The following is a 16,900-nucleotide window of genomic DNA, read 5'->3' on the forward strand; positions in this document are numbered from 1 at the left end:
TTGACAGTTCGAAAATGTATTGAGAGATATAAATCTTGGATATTTTATTCCGTTTGATGATTATGATAAAGATTATTAGTATATTGACCCTCAATGTTTCAGTCGTCTCATTGTTTACGTTGTATTCTTAAGTATGGTCTTTACCTGCAAGAAGCAATTTTATGGTTTTTATTGATTTAAACTTTGTATTACCTACCAAAAAAGCTTTAAAATTCAATAAATTTGTTTTTTGTCCAAAAAAAGATAAATAAACAATAAATTACATTACTAAAGTTTATGCCCAATTTTCCTAAAAAAGAACAAAAGAGATTGACTCCAAAACAGCTCATTCTATCATGTACATAGTACATACATCCTAAAAAAATATATTAAAAAAATCCTACTTGCATACCTTCACTTCAATAAAAATTGTCTTGGGCAGAACCTACTTACTAAAATAAAAGTGTGCTTCATTAAGAACACTGGGCAGAATCCGGAACTTCTTATAAATGGCTTGGGCAGGACGAGGATATATTTTTTATTGTAACCCCTCTAAATTTCTTTTTCGCGGACATTCATTTCAAATGACCTACCCTTTGTGACTCCCACAGTTTTGCAGCATATTTTGTAAGCAAAAATGCCATGTTTTAACTAACTTCCAAAGATGTTCTATGTCCCATTTGTATGTATGTATTTTAATCATGAGTTTTATAACTACTTATCTAAGGAACCCTGTTAAATTTTTTATTCGTATAAGAACGCATCTTATAAATTTTATGAAAATATGACATGCTTATTAAGTGGTTCATTATCTGTGAACTATAAAACTTGGGTAGATCATAAAAATATTAAGTAGCGAAACCCGATAAGCATCTTTATTGATGCACTTAATGCTACTTAGTAGCAAAATCATTAAACCGTGGTTTATGGGTTCTAGTTCATTTTTATTTGAAGGCATGAAACGGCAAACCGCAAACTTCACTGCAGATAAGACTAAAACAGGGGACCGTTTTCAGAAATCATCATCATCATCTCGCCTTATACCTATACGTCCCATTGTAGGGCACAGATCTCTTCTCGTAATGAGAGGGCTTGGGATATAGTTTTTCTCAAATGCAATTTTGCACATGAATTCTATAAAAGTCAGATGTGCGAGCCTGGATTTGAATCTATGATCCTCTGCTTAAAAAGCCACAGATCAAACCACTAGGCTACCCCTGGGATTAAAAAATTGTACCTAATCACTTCAATAAGTGAAAAAAAGTTAAGCGACAAATAAGAATCGTTTTCGGACGAACGAAATTCGGACTAACGTTCTTATTGATAATAATAAAATTATACCTTTTATAATGCCTAGTTCGCCCACGCCTGCTTTGCCATGGTCATAAACTGTTTTCAAAGATAATTATAATGGAGACAACTCGTAAAAGTAAAACTGCATACTGTGCAGAAGCACTTGGATCCAAGCGTCGACGCTTTTGTAATTTTAAGACTTTAGTATCGTTTGGGAGATTTTAATATCGTAACAAAAAATTGTAAAAACTGGCCAAGTGGACTCGACGATCTATAGAACATTCAATAGACATTAGCAAAAAAAGGTAAAAAAAACACGTTAGTTGTACAGGATTGGGAGCCCCTTAAATATTTATTTTATTCTGTTTTTAGTAGTTGTTGTTATAGCGGCCACAGTTATACATAATCTGTGAAAATTTCAACTGTCTAACTATCACGGTTCATGAGATACAGTTTGGCGACAGACGGATGGACGGACGGACAGCGAAGTCTAAGTAATAGGGATTCCGTTTTTACCCTTTGGGTACGGAACCCTAAAAACATGCCAAGTTTCGATTGATATGATATGTATATATAAAGTAGTCATATCTCGTAAAAACCCAAGCTTGGTAACTTGGTTGGAGCTGGTGGACCAAGAACTTCGGACTCCAGTTCTGAATGCAAGAGGATACCACCACACTTATTTTTCTAAGAAAGTGGTCATCAAGGCTCACTAGTAATTCTCATCTCCTCATCTGAAGAGTGTAGCGAAGACGTGGTCATTGATCCCTACTAATTGAAGGGTTCCCGTGGTATATAAAAATCTCAATCTTCGTAAAAGGATGTAAGCGTATATTTTAAAGTGCATTACAGGAGCATTATAAAATTGCATTACGTTATAAAGTGGTACGTTTCTAATAATAAGGCTTCACCTAATTACATCTCACTCAGGTAAGTGCGGTTTGCATTATTGTCGTGCTTGGCTTTGAGTTTAAGTCATAGGCTGTAGCGATTTAATACTAAGCAGGACACTGCAGGGCTACTAAGAAAGTCGAAACTCGAAGTTCGTATCGTACCGTCCCTCTCGCTCTCGTATTAAATAGTATAAGTGTCAGAGGGACCGCACGACACGAACTTCGAGTTTCGAGTTTCGTAGTAGCCCTGCTGCTTGCGTGAGAACCACGAGTTTGTCCATTTATTTCTATTTATTTATCTTTTACTGTGATCACGACATTAGTTTACAATATTGAAAATCTTAAAAATTGGGCAGCTCAGTGATCAAAGTAGTGTTAACTTGTTGCCTACATAATCCGGCTGTCGACATGCAGTTGATAAAATACTACGAGGGTTTCTTTTAAAGTTGGTAGTATTGTGACAGAACAACGAAACAGGGTAGTTTGAGTGTAGTTAGACCAAGATTTAACGAACATTCAGCCAGTTTTGTGATTTTGTGTTTCATTATCGTAAAATAAATATTTTAAGTATGTATTTTTTACTTATTAAAATACTCCAAATACTTAGGTACTGTAAAATGTCTACTAGCACTCGATATAGATTAGCTTTTTAAAATTACGGGTGTTCTACTAAATTTCATGTGACAGGTATTTGTGATGCCATCCCTGTTCGTTTTGTCCGAATAAACAGAGACGTCATCACATTTACCTACTTATAGTCACATAAAATTTATCAACTACTGGTGAAACATGCCCTCAATCTATAAATAGTATAATCGCTTTGCTAAGCTTACTTTGGGACTAGGTTAATTGGTGTGAATTGTCCCGTGATATTTATTTACATACATACAATGCAATGCAATGCTGGCGCTCGCACTCTATACCACGCGCTAGCTTTTTACATTTCAAATTGCCAGGACGTCTGAATCCGTGGTAATTTGTAAAAGAAATATTTCTTTATGCCGCCAAATTATACGGCCTGTGTTTATTGCTGGATAACATACCGGTCTAATGGAGCGCTCATTTGTTTTATTTTTCTTTATTATTATTTTTATTCATTTAATGCCAGCATTTATGACTGGCCAATGTTCTATTGGCGCCAGACGTAAAAATACTTTTTTTTTATTCGACTGGTTGGCAAACGAGCAAGTGGGTCTCCTGATGGTAAGAGATCACCACCGCCCATAAACATCTGCAACACCAGGGGTATTGCAGACGCGTTGCCAACCTAGAGGCCTAAGATGGGATACCTCACGTGCCAGTAATTTCACCGGCTGTCTTACTCTCCACGCCGAAACACAACAGTGCAAGCACTGCTGCTTCATGGCAGGATTAGCGAGCAATCCGGGCGGACCTTGCACAAGGTCCTACCACCTGCCAATAATGGTTTAGGATAAGGAATGTTGGAGTTTGATGAGGCCGGGTTACGTTAGATTAGGTTTGCATATGCATACATAAAAAGTATTGTTTTGAAAAATGGGCATTAAATTCGAATAGGTTTACATACTCGTATGACCCTATAAAATTACGGGTGGTTGATGGTCATAACGGATCTCAAAAATGTGTAGGTACATTTAACATCGTATAGTTATAGACTGACCAAGTGCGAGTTGGCCTTGCGCACTGAGGACCCTACAAATTTAATAGAAAGCTAGCTATAAGTTTGTTTCACAACAAACACACAAACAATTAACACAATACAATTAACTTATACACAAACGCAATTAACTTATTATTAATGAAAAAAAAATATATTGAAAAAAAACCTGGAAAGTAGAGGTAGGTACAACCATTGACAGACATATTAGAAATTTTTATTTTTTCCTAAGACTGACTTGCGCTTGACCTTTATTATCTCCATTTCTCTCTGACTTTAAGGGGTTGTATAACTATGTTAAAACTTCATGAACATAGCTAATACAAAAATAATAGGTTTCTTTTAGGGAGTTTTGCAGATACTTACAACTTCTCGTTTTTTTATTATAATCTTAATTTAACTTACTGAAAAATAACCTAGATTCAAAGCATATTCAAAGCCTATTTTACCACTTATTGACAAATATGTGACAATGTGACAGATAAAAGAGAAGCCGTCTCTGTTTCTTTGGAAAACACGATTCACATAAATAAGTAGGTATTTTCAAATAATTTCCGGTTTTAGCCTGCTGCTGAGCTTAAGACAACCGAGATATTTTTTCCAATAGGTACTTACCTACGTGTAATTAACAAATAAAAAAAATTAAGCTTAACTTTATAAAACCTATTAATAATAGTCTCCGAAGTCAATTTTATTTTATTGGTTAGAATGCAATAACACAGGTTTAACTCTAAAAAAGAGTAGGAATTTTAAGCACACATTTTACGACCTGTTGCTCACAACTTCCTTTGGGTCCCGTGGGAACTTTACACGTTCCGGAGATAAAATAAAACCCATGTTAATCTTTATTATACTCGTATATGGTGTTAAAAATCTTGTACCTACGTAAATTTCACCCACATTAAGGCTACTGATTTCTAATATGGTAGAAGGCGGTAAGTATTAGAAGGCGCCCGCCTAGAGATGAGAGCAATATTCCGAGTAAGGTCGAACCTTGAACCTGTATACCTGTAGATTATACACGCTGTTGATCGACATAGCTTACTTTAGGTAGGTAAAACTTTTTTTATAAACAATTCAGTTGTTTTTTAATCTGTTCTTTTTACAGCATAAGTTTAGCCTAAAATTAATGCAAATGCAAAATCTTAGTTTACCTTTTCCTTCCAGTTTCGTGCAAGAGTTCGCGTGCGAGCCGCTAGATGGCGTGGCGTTACTTCTGGAACTCCTGCGCAATGTGCAGCTCAGCCAGGCGGGGGAGGGGGCGAGAGGGCCGCCCGCCGTGCGCCGGCGACCGCTCTTAGATGAACTGGCTTGCTTGTAAGTGTATAGAATAGAATAGAATAGAATTTAGTTATTGTAAAACTGTGTACAAAACATGACATAATATTATAGTTCCAATAGTTACCCAATGTGGGCGTACAATATTTATATCCCTCCCATAACATATTTTATCAGCTAAAGTTTTATGCTTTAATCAGCTTTTATGTGGTTGCAGTTGGGTGTCTAGCTAATTTGGGTGCAGTTAAAGTATCACCCCGAATTCGTCGATCTGAAATGAACGACCTGATAATTCAAACCCTTATTGCAATTACATATAATAATAATACCTAAATGGCCTTTTTATTCTGAACTTCTTAGTTGAGTAGGTATTAATACTAGACATGTTTTTGTTCCTTATAATACGGCCCGAAGCTAAGTTTGCCTCTTAGCAGAGGTGTCCTCTAACATTTTCCATATCCATAAGGGATCTCCTACGCGCTACCCTTCTCCAATGATGTCCAGCCGTGAGTTTTAGGTCGTTTTCTTATGTTGTTTGTTGGCGTCCTTTACTTCTCTTGCCATCTCTGGGATACCAGTCAGTCAATTTCGCACCATTTCTCTTGAGATCGCGTGTTATGTAACCTGTAGCAATTATCACAATATGGTCCCGACTCAGTTTTAATGCCAGCATAATGAAATGAACATAAGCAAAGTAGGTACTATCGAGCCAAATGAATCGTGACCAACTGTGGAATATTTTCGTAGAAAGAGTCATAGTAATAACGCATTGCTTGACAAGGGAATTCATTCTGACACTTACTGTGAGAACGTTCCACGGTAAGTCAGGAATCAAAAGGTTCGACTGTACATATCGTCACTACTTTAAAAAAACTCGTATCTCAAAGTAGATATTTTTCCTGAGTGGACCTTATGAACATTACGTCAAGGTTCAATTTTGTTGACATATTGATTTTAGATACGAGATTTTTTCAAGGTAGTGACGATATGCCAGCTAACAGTTCTCACCGACCCTCCACTTTCCAGACAATGCCTTTGGAGCTGCAGCAGCAGATACCCTGACTGCGTGCGACGGCTGGTGGCCGGCTCCAACGGCGTCTATACCCTGACCGTTTGCATCATGTCCACAGTTAATAAGTCCAGGGTGCTGGCGTTACAGGTACCAATAACAATAAACAAACATGGTAGGACCTACTTACTCACTAAGCTAGCTCAGCGATCCGAAGTGAATCTTGGGCCTCCGACACAAGATGCGCCGACGCGCCTTGTTCTCTGCGATCTCCTCCTAGTTCTATGCATGCTGGGCGAGTAGATCCTTCTCTACTTCGTCTTTCCAGCGGTACTTAGGCCGGGCAACCGGTGGCCGATCGCCAGGACGACCTGGGACACTTACCTATATACTAATATAACGCCCTCGTTCGTTGTATTGGATGGAGGTATAGGTTGAAAATATTTATGTGATACAAAAGTACTCTTACTTATGTACCTAGTAGCTCAGCTGAATATGTTGCATTAACTATTTTTTTATTAGTGTTATTTTGATGAATGTAAGGTAAAAGTATGACTATTCTTCATTTAATCAGAAAAATTTAAACAAATGACTTAATGTTGTATATTTTTTACCATTAATTGAGTTACAAACACTAATTTTAAATCACATCAGAAATTTCTGGCACTTGAGGTATCCCATCTTAGGCCTCTAGGTTGGCAACGCATCTGCAATACCCCTGGTGTTGCATATATTTATGGGTGGTGGTGATCTCTTACCATCAGGAGACCCACTTGCTCGTTTTCCATCTAGTCGAATAAAAAAAAACATCAAAAATTCACTTGTACAAACATTCGTATGAAGGCCATATGTAGGGTAGGTTAGCTCTTCTAACTACAGCTCCGAGGCCTCCACTTGGGAGGGCCCCCCACAGTAGAAGTTTTACAAAATATTCACATTTCAACGGGCCAGCAACTTTTCCATTTTGTTTTAAACAGTACTTTTTCGCTTCACTCTTTTTTTTGTTGCTCCAAGGCGTCCTGGCCGTTGAGCCTTGAATGCGTGCAGTCCTGATTCGTAGGTACCTACCTCTTTTACAAGCTTTTATGTAGTTTCACCTGTCCCGTTGTCTGTCTGTCTGTCTTTTTTTCTGTCTGTAGTCAAATCATGTAAGTTAAATTTGACCAAACCTCCAGTAGTCAGATTGACTTAAAATTTGGAATACTTATGTAAATCGCGTGACAATACAATAATCTAGTAGTGAAATCCTGGTAATCCGGCCAGGATCGTCTCCGCAGGACGGAACTCTTCAACGGTTAATAGCATCAACTTGAAATTTGGTATGCAAATGTAGTTTGGGTGACAATGCAATTACAGTCAACAAAAAGTACAGTCAGCAAAAAAACCTTGTATTAAAAATGATTTTTTTATGGTTAGGTTATTTCCATGTATCACAGTGCCCACCCCTACTACAGGCCATATTGTTAAACGCGCTTACTTTCGCGATCGCATTCAGCACCTCTTTCTACCCTCATCTTATACGATGCAACAGAAAGAAGTGGCGAAAACGATTGTGATTCCAAGTGTTAGACAATAAAGGTCAGAATAGCAACGTAAAGACCTTGTCAGGCAAAAATATATTATTTGTATTGAAAAGTAAGAGACTATGCCCACAGCAAGTTTCCTAACCAACCGTCGCCGTCGCGTCTCTTATAGGTATGCGCTTGACATTCTAAGGTTGAAATTCCTATGATACAGTGTAGTGGATAGAGTCCTTGAAGCCTCTGGTTTGATTCTAAACACAATACTTCCAGCTGCTCACCAAATCCTGCTATCCCCCGGCCAACGGGCACGCGATGGTCTCCGAAGCGCTTTCGACCCTGCGTCTGCGCTACGGGGAGCCCGTCCGCTTCAGGTTCCTGGTTGGCATGCTACAAAGTACTGGAGGATCAGGGGACCTCCAGGCCGCTGGGCTGGCTTTCATCAACGCGCTGCTGTGCAGTGCCCCCACGCCACAGCGAAAGCTGTACATACAAGCCGAATTGGAGCAAGCTGGATTTGATATTGTTACTTTGAAAAAGGTCAGTAATAATGTTACATACTTACCATACCGTTTCTTTATGTCCGATAAAAATCAGGCTTCCATAATCACTATTCCATAATCACTTTAAAAAATTGTAATGGAAATAGTTAATAATGCTTTATTTAACATTATTTTTTGTGTTCGTCGATCTAGGTCGGTTTTGACAAAGCACGGTCTCTGATCTGACTTCGACCAAATAAATCGTATAAAACATACTTTCTTGTTTAACTAATATTCACCTACAACTATGTATTTCCAAAATAGTAAGTCTAAGTAAATCCAGGTTTAAAATGCACACATATTTTTATCTATGTAAGTACATACTCGGTCGGTCGGAATTCGGTCTTACGATTAAAACTTCTTCCAGCTCGTCACAAAACTCCCGAACGCAAACGACCACGTCAAAAAAGAGATAGAAAGCTACGAAAAACAGCTCATCGACATCGATACATTGAGCGAGAAGGCACACGAGGCACAGAAAGAGAAAGATGACCTCAAGAACAAGCTGGACTTGCTTGAAAAGAGGGTCAAGGTGAGACAGAGAATTATTATACTACCGATTTCTTTCTTAATTAATTTTGTTGTAATGTAGCTAATTATAGTTACATATCTACTGACAATAAAAATGATTTGGGCACATTAACGTAGTCATTAGTCTCTTATTTATCAAATTAGATTCAGTTACTAATTTACGAATTCTTTCTATATCTCATTTTTATTGGAAGTGTTCGAGCCGCCGCAACGAAAAGCTGTTTTTGCTGTATTGCCTTAATCATTGTCAGATCTTTTTTCAACAGTTAACAATTTTTTCAACAATAAGTACTTAAATATTTATCCACCACAACATGTACAAATCTTCAATATAAAAATGGCTTCTGAAATACTATAAAAACAAGCTTCATCGTCGAAACATTTTCAGATTCTCCAAGAAGAAAAGGGAATACTGCTATCTCTAGAGAAATGCTTGAAGGAGAAGTGCTGCGAACTTCAGGAGGAGGTGTCAACGCTGCGGTCAGAGCATGGGAATTCTAACCGCAAGAAAACGTTCGTGGTTAAGAAAAAAAACGTGGTTCACAAAAATAGAGGTAAAAAGTCATACTCCTATAACAAGAAATCTTAACCAAGTATAGTTCAAGTGAATCGTAATTATCATTATATTTTTGTAATTACAGATGAGTCGTCACCGCCTGAAGATGAAGGAATAAGTTCATCAGAAAGATCTTTGAGTCCTGAAGGTGACCCGCAAAGAGAATCCATGGTATACGAGGTATTTAATGTCAAGAATGAAACTTTCGACATAATAAGAAACAAACGCAATCTTCACAAGAAGCTAGAGTCAACTAAGAAAAGTCACGATATACAGAAATCATCGGACGAAGAAGAGGAGACAACCATAGATGAAGTGATTCAGGAACTTAGAAATATCGTTAATGATGCAGAATCTGAGCAATACGCTAAAACTAGAGCTTATGATGATAAATCATCAAGATTCAACGAAACTTCCGAAATTAATGTCCCAATTCACTCTTTGGAATGTCAAAAACATAGACATCTGGAAAAAGAAGATTCTATTACTAGTACGAGACATAGTATCCAAATAACCAGCAGCACGGAATTCCTTAACGAAAATTCAAACGAAGATGACGAAGAAACTAAAATAGTTCCGAGCAAAATATTACCACATCCACCGAGGAAAGCCAAAAGCTTAATACATTTACTTGTCCCAACGGTCGATCATGGTTTGCTTTACAATAAACCACCGGACTTATACGACGATACTTACTTCTCAAGCGATGAGGGGTCAGATTCTTTGCTCAGTGCTTCACGTTGCCAAAACCCCATTGTTGCTAAGAAAAATTCCGTATCCAGTTTCGATTTTAATGAATGCCGAGCTGTTTTCAACTCGCTAACAGAAAAAGAAAAAGACGACAATAGAGTAAAACGATCGCGAACCCGGTCTCGAGAGGAGAACAGAAGAAATTCTGTCAAGCGGAGCGAGTCGTTTCAAACGTCCGAAAAAGGGTCAAGGCAGAGAGAATACATAGATAGCATGTTCTACAACGAATCACACAATTCACTCAACGGTGCAGGAACACCATTGCAGAGATCAAATTCAAAGTGCAGTCGCGTCGATGAAATTGTTAGCCTTATTGAATCCAAGAAACTGACCAAGAGTTTGGACAGAATCGACGAAGGCTTAAACTCCATGGTAGATATCGTGATGATGAATGAACCCAAGACACCTGTATGGCCTTACGAGAGGAGGCAAAGATCTTGTTCGCGAACCAGCAGTGAGGCTGGCAAGGAAAGTCCCTTGATTCCCGTGACTAGGTCCAACAGTAAAAGAAACGCCATTCATCAAAGATTCGACTCGAAATCATCAGACAGAAAAGTCGAGTTGTTCAACAAACCGGATTCTCCGCAGAAATTGTTTATGCCTCAGCCGAAATTGAGCACTGGATCCTTTGAAAATGCGTCATCTTATAATAACTCGTTTCTAATGAAACGAGGCCATCTGAACGCTGGATTCTACTCCGGACCTCACATTATGAGGGACGCTCCTGCAAGTATGACCAGTTTGGTTATGACAGGGACACACAGCCACTCTGATCTAAAGAGAACTCTATCCCCCATGGGTTCGTCGGGTTACGGAATTCATAAACTAGCAGACATGCCTTCAGGACTGTACTGATACTTTCATATTTAATATGTACTCAAAACCAACGACTAAATATAAGATTTACGTAGGTAAATATTTTTACTAGTGCAATATAAACCCGTGTGGGAATCTAGTATCGGAGTAAGTTACTTCCGATGTATTTAATGTAAAGTAAGTCTTGCGATTAGTTAGTGGAATCTTGGTAATTTTGTATGGTAAGCAAAATTGGCTTAAGATCACAAAACTTCCATTGCGATAAATTTTTTGAAAATCCCATTCTTCTTTCTAACCGTCTAATTCTTCAAAACTAATATTAGTATTTTGACACTAGTGTTTACTCTTATTATTTCGTTAGGTATTTATTCTACTTCTACATCAGAACCAATTTTCTCTACTTACGTTATTTTATTACCTATCTTAAGTTTGTGAACCGATAGGACATTAATATAATATGTTGCAGTGTAATATTAAAAACTTTGATAAACTTATTATACTGTTTTTTTTAAATAGGAAGTTAATAATAATTCGTAATTCAACAGCGTCAGAGCACCTGTCTGTTGACGGACCTTACACTGACCTCAGGTTGAACAAACACTAACACTAACCTTCGCTGGATAATTGTATGTTTAGTCAACAACAAACTATCAATATAAACAGCGGAAACAATCACCCTTTGCCAAAACAACGCCTAACAAAAACAAAGCGGCGTCGACATTTTAAACGTGGTGCCAAAGGGCAGTCAGTTGCATTGTCTCCGCCGCAAGATGAACAGCCGAATAGTCCTAGCCATTTTTGCACTTCACCTGGGAAAGGGGCTGACCCGGAACCCGATTGATGACGACCTCCAAGTTATACAAGTGTTTGATTTGACCCATCCCACCACTTGGAAGGATTTGACGGAGTATTTCAACGCGCTTGAGAGACAGTGGTAAGATTTTATTTATCCTTCTAGAAGTGTAAAGTTACCGTAAGCTGGAAAGATTAACTCCGCTTTTGCTCTATTTCTGTGTCTATGTGTCCGTGCTTTTTAAAAGATGTTATAGAATTAATCCGGAATATTTCAGCAAATGGTAGGGTTAGTGTTTGACTGAACATATTCGTGAAAGTTTTTCATAATTGTACACAGTTATTGACAAAAGTTCTTATTCTTATTCATTGGAATTTTCGATTCGAGATGTAGCCATTAGCGTGCAGTGAGGGTAAGCAGCGCTAGCAGCTGCACTCACACTACACTACAACCCGAGGATATAGCCACGCTTTTGATGTGGTGCACTCTAAAATGAAATATCGACCAATTTAAGGCATCAATCGTCAACCACCATTCAAAACTGCTGCAAAACATTTACGGGTGTTCAATAAACCTGTCTAACCATGAGTTGAAAGAATGCGGATTTTTGACGGGTGTATAAAAAGTCCCGTCTTATTCACGAGAATCTGGCTTCAGGAAAATCTGCTATAACTGCGGCTTCCCGGGGATCGGAACTGGCATGCACCTCGAATTCTCGGGCCCCGCTGACTCCATGCAGCCAGCCATCATTCCGTCAGAATACTTGCTGACTAGGCGTGAGTAATTGCATCTGCTATTTCGCTACGTAGTACATGGTATATCTGTAGGAGTAGATATCCTGGCTTTCCATCGAAAATATTTTTCGCAAATGATTAATTTCCCATCAGTTTTATAATGGACGAACGATTTTTTTCTGAAACTATTCAGAATCAGAATAGGTATATTTTCAGGACTAGGTATCTTATATCCCTCCCTATAGGTTAGGTTTAGTTAGTTTTATAAGAATAGTTGTCGTATTAGCACATTTGTATGGTGTTAAGTAGGTACTTTGCTGTAAAACGACAAAGTACAAAAGTATGCAGCTACTTTTGATGCTGACCGCACTACTCCTGAAGTACTTTCAGTTTAAACAAATTGTTTGTCTGAACATTTAGGAAAAAAGTATTTTGTTAAAAATTTAATTTTTAATACAAGCTTTTTTGCCGACTCTACTTTTTGTTGACTGCACTTGCATTATCATACAAACTACATTTCCCTACCAAATTTCAAGTCGATACCATTTACCGTTGAGGAGTTCCATCCTGCGGAGACGATCCTGCATGGTTGGACCATCAGGATGTCACTACTAGATATACTATTGTCACCTGATTTACTTAAGTTTGCTAAATTTCAAGTCAATCCGACCACTGAAAGTGGGTCAAATTCAATTCTAAAGATTTTACCCGCACATATATACCTACATAGATACATACATTATACATTGCAAGTTAGATAAGAGCTTTTAATTAATCATTTGGGAGACATAATTTTTGACGAAAAATTACAAAGCCGTAATTAGGTAGGTACCCATTGGTTTGTTTGCCAATCAGCCAATTACATAAAATTTTATTAATCTATTTTTTTTTGGATATGTTATTATTAACATGTAGATTGTACATGGGCAAGACAAGATGAGACAATATTATTATAATAAAAAAAAGTATAATTAAAAAGTGGTCAAAAGGATGAAACTGCAAATTGTTATATCTAGAGAGTTTAGGTCCCATAATACTTACAAAACGAACTGTCTTAGAGGTCTTACTTGGAATGTTTAAATTCACTATGTTTTAACGTAAGTAAGTATCCTTTCCCACAGTCGTCGTGATTGACGTGACCTCTATAACAAAGATAAATCCAGACTTAGCACTGTCTTTGGAGGTGGCTCGGCAATGGATCGCCGTGAAGCAGGACCCCACCGAGCCAACGCTGCTGGTCTTCAAGTTCGGGTGGACAGAACAGCAGCCTTATTATAAAAGGAACAAATGTATCTGTCGGATACCTGGTAAGTTATCATGTGACCCTCCCTGGGTATTGGTCTGCTTAAATTAATCGAAATTCACTATTATCAGCCTTGTAGGCATACACTTTGGTAGGTGACTAGGTATACTAAAGTCAAACTAAAGTACTCCAAACTAAAGTCAAAATAAAGTCAAAATTTATGTTTTTCCTCGTTCAAAAACGTTTTGGCCTCATTCTTCCCAATTAATACCTAGTCGAACCCCCATGCTTTTCATCATTAGATTAATTTACAATAGATCGCACGCGTCAATATAGTAGGTATATTCGATAACTTTACTGATGCCCTGGTTACGACTAGCGCCGATTCTTTCTAGCCCTTAAGGTCGAGCGAGATTGTCTACACCGCTTCCGCGCCTCTCAAAAGGCGCCATCAAAACTTTGTTGCACTTTAAAATGGCGCCCCTTGCCACTTGGCGGTGCAGTAAGAGAGTACCCAATTCATTACTTGCGATTCGTGGTGAATGTCTCGACCGCGCAGTGAACAGCGAAATCACTTGGAGCGCCGGCGACCACTTATGCCATGATCGCTGCTAGTTGATACGAAAACTGACTTCAATATTCCAGGACTCAGTTATGAGCTAGCGCAGTGGATCGCGGCGAACCTAAGCCACGTCGTGGGCGTCGCCACGGATGCACCAAGTTTGGAGTCTGAGGAGACAAGGGAACTTACCACCCGGACCGTGGCCAATCTGCTCGGCAGGAGTGGTATCTACATGATCGAGAATGTTAACTTACGAAGGAAAATACCAGGTGAGAGCGGTATTCTAGAGTAAACTAGCGCATAATTTCCTATAACTCACTATGTAGGTATTACTATTTAACCAGTGAGAAGCACTTCGAGCTACTTTTATTTGCTGTACTGTATCCATACCTTTTAACCGCCAATACGTTTTCATTCGCACGTGCCCGTGTCGCCACCTACACCGAAACTACTTAGGACGTCTTGTAGGCTTTTATAAATCTTGATTAAAGGCTTAAACTGACAGTTCTTGTATGAATCTGACAGGACTTAAGACGACTTAAACCTAGATTAAAAAGCCTGCAAGTGGACGTTAATGTTATTTTGTCTTAATGAGGGCTATCGCGTATGAATTCGCTTAGTGTTGAGGTCTCCGGAATGTCAAATCGCATATGGTGCTAAGGGTTTATTTATAATTAGAATAATTGTGAATATTGCAATATCTGAATTAATTATGGCTATGCTTCAATGAATGTCTGTGTTTTGAGATCGGAAACCTTTGTCCTCCCTTTTTTGGGACTTTGCAACAATGCTCATATTTTCATGTACGGTTTTAATGTATTAAATATGATTTTAATCTAAACTTGTTTTCAGTAAATAACAGACTTTGAAAGCCACACTTAAAAACCTCACGCAACAGTGCGCCATCTAGTGAGACAAAAAACGATATCCCTCATTATAAGACTGCGGGGAAATGGGCTGGATAATTTGTGTCTTATAATTCAGACTATGGCGGTTTAAGGGTTAATAGGAAATGGAATTATTATGATAACTTGCATCTAACTATACTCTGGTTTCCTGGGCTTGTACCTAGCTGTGCCTGGTAATAGCTAAAAGGGTTTCAGAAAGAGATATATTTTCATAATATGTAATTGGATACGGCAAAATTGAGTTGTAAAATACCTAAATGGGGTTAAGAGACTGTCCAACTTATCCGTGAATCAGACCAATCAATACACACTTTATACGAACGACATTAAAACTTTGATTCAGATAAGTCGCTCAATCTTTATGCTAACTTGGTCACGTCATCCGTTTCAAAAACTTCGTTTTCTTTTTCCAGAGACCGGGTGCATGGCTATAGCGATGCCCCTGAAAATGCTGAGCGCGACGTACGTCCCGACCAGATTGACGTGCTTCTGCCCCCCGTACCACAGCGCAGAACGAGTCGTGCTGGCGCAACGCAAACCACAGCGCACCCGAGACCAAAACCGCCTCTATGATATCAACTTGGACGAGATGTTAAATTAAAAAAAATGATTTGAAAATTTGGTTTTATTTTTCTGAAGTACCTAAAGGGCCGATTGCACGGCCTAGGGTAAGACAGAGGTGACAGTTCACTACAAATCAAGGACCCAGTTTGCGTGCTCGCTACTCTGCTGCCGAGTCACAGACGCAGGACCCTAACGCCTCAGCATAATGCTGAGTCTGCGGCCGTTTCACTTTTGCGGGGACACATAAAATCATGTATTTTAATTTTTGTATTTCTTTATCTTTTTTTTTTGTTTTATTTGTGTTTGCTGTTAATTGTTGTATTTGTGTGTCTTTGTGAATGTGAATAAATGTCTTCTATTCTATTCTACTCTGAATCGGGGGCTGAGGAAGCGAGGCGAGGGACGTGTGCCGCGTCCGAATGCCGCTTCATACCCCGAACTCGCCCTAAAGGACTGTTGGGCTTTTGGGAAAGAGCATGCTTATCGGATTAGAACTATGGTAGTGGTATGAATAAAACAATATAAGTTGAATAAATAAGCTTTATTTTTGGCCAAACTATTACATTTCATAAAACTTTACACATCTATTGAAATATTCCATTACTATTTGTTGTAACAAATAAAAATCATAAAAAATATAGCACAAATAAATTGTAGACCCAACATTCGAAACTACAGGAGTTCTAAATAAGTGATCCCACGTTAATCTAAAAGTTCTGCGAAAATCTATTCTACATACGCTATGTTTAACTAAAGATATTAATAAGTATATCAAGCGTTGGGCCTTGGGCACTGACCTTTAAAAATCGAAAAAGGTTGAAAAGGTCGAAAGTACAAAATATATCAATAAAAAGGAAGCCATACTAGTTTCACCACTTTAACGTTGACACCTCCTTTCGCCGTGCTCGTCACACATCCTCTTTCATTTATGTATGATACAAATGACTGAGACAGTGGCACAGCTATAACGCCTGGGGGCTTTCCTCGATCATCCCGTGTTTTAGCTAGATCCTAGTTCGGATCCCCGTGGCGTTTTGACGGTTATCACTTATATCCCTCTATTGTTACGCAAAAAGAAATAGCCAAAAGACGATGTAAAGCACCAGCTCAAGGAGTTTCTTACGTTCAAACAGAATTCGTTAGTATCAAAAACTTGCAATGGTGAAACAGTTTTTAATACATATAATAAGACCAGAAAAGCACCAGTGGTTAATTTCACTGAAGCACCTTCCCTATATCCGAGGCTCGGCTTAAAATAGGTATTAGGCTTAAAATCCGGAAGACAAAATTGTT

General features: G+C 38.4%; 2 protein-coding genes across 6 annotated transcripts in view; both read left to right on the forward strand.

Annotated features, from left to right (window-relative positions):
- The window catches only part of mwh (multiple wing hairs), a 213,083-nt gene extending 201,799 nt beyond the window's left edge, over window positions 1-11,284 (forward strand). For all 5 annotated transcript variants that reach the window (XM_074088876.1, XM_074088877.1, XM_074088880.1 and 2 more), the window contains 6 exons: window positions 4,969-5,118; window positions 6,106-6,238; window positions 7,882-8,148; window positions 8,518-8,682; window positions 9,070-9,235; window positions 9,323-11,284. In XM_074088876.1, coding sequence (XP_073944977.1) covers window positions 4,969-5,118; window positions 6,106-6,238; window positions 7,882-8,148; window positions 8,518-8,682; window positions 9,070-9,235; window positions 9,323-10,842 — 2,401 coding nt within the window. In that variant the 3' untranslated portion in view covers window positions 10,843-11,284. The remainder of the gene's footprint in view (window positions 1-4,968; window positions 5,119-6,105; window positions 6,239-7,881; window positions 8,149-8,517; window positions 8,683-9,069; window positions 9,236-9,322) is intronic.
- Window positions 11,285-11,397: 113 nt separating this feature from the next.
- Window positions 11,398-15,644, forward strand: LOC141428847 (uncharacterized). Its single transcript, XM_074088883.1, has 5 exons — window positions 11,398-11,737; window positions 12,254-12,372; window positions 13,452-13,637; window positions 14,219-14,404; window positions 15,457-15,644. Exons 1-5 carry the CDS (start codon window positions 11,574-11,576, stop codon window positions 15,642-15,644), a joined length of 843 nt encoding a protein of 280 aa, XP_073944984.1. The 5' UTR covers window positions 11,398-11,573.
- The last annotated feature ends 1,256 nt before the right edge of the window (window positions 15,645-16,900 follow it).

Source organism: Choristoneura fumiferana, chromosome 6, assembly GCF_025370935.1.
Source record: "Choristoneura fumiferana chromosome 6, NRCan_CFum_1, whole genome shotgun sequence".
In the NCBI taxonomy this organism is placed as follows: domain Eukaryota; kingdom Metazoa; phylum Arthropoda; class Insecta; order Lepidoptera; family Tortricidae; genus Choristoneura; species Choristoneura fumiferana.

Bases quoted from the DNA above. Each gene is read 5' to 3' on its own strand.
- LOC141428847 (XM_074088883.1), top strand. From the start codon at position 11,574: ATGAACAGCCGAATAGTCCTAGCCATTTTTGCACTTCACCTGGGAAAG. The intron at 11,738-12,253 runs GTAAGATTTTAT...ATCTGGCTTCAG, and splicing joins AACGCGCTTGAGAGACAGTG to GAAAATCTGCTATAACTGCG. The intron at 12,373-13,451 runs GTGAGTAATTGC...CCTTTCCCACAG, and splicing joins AGAATACTTGCTGACTAGGC to TCGTCGTGATTGACGTGACC.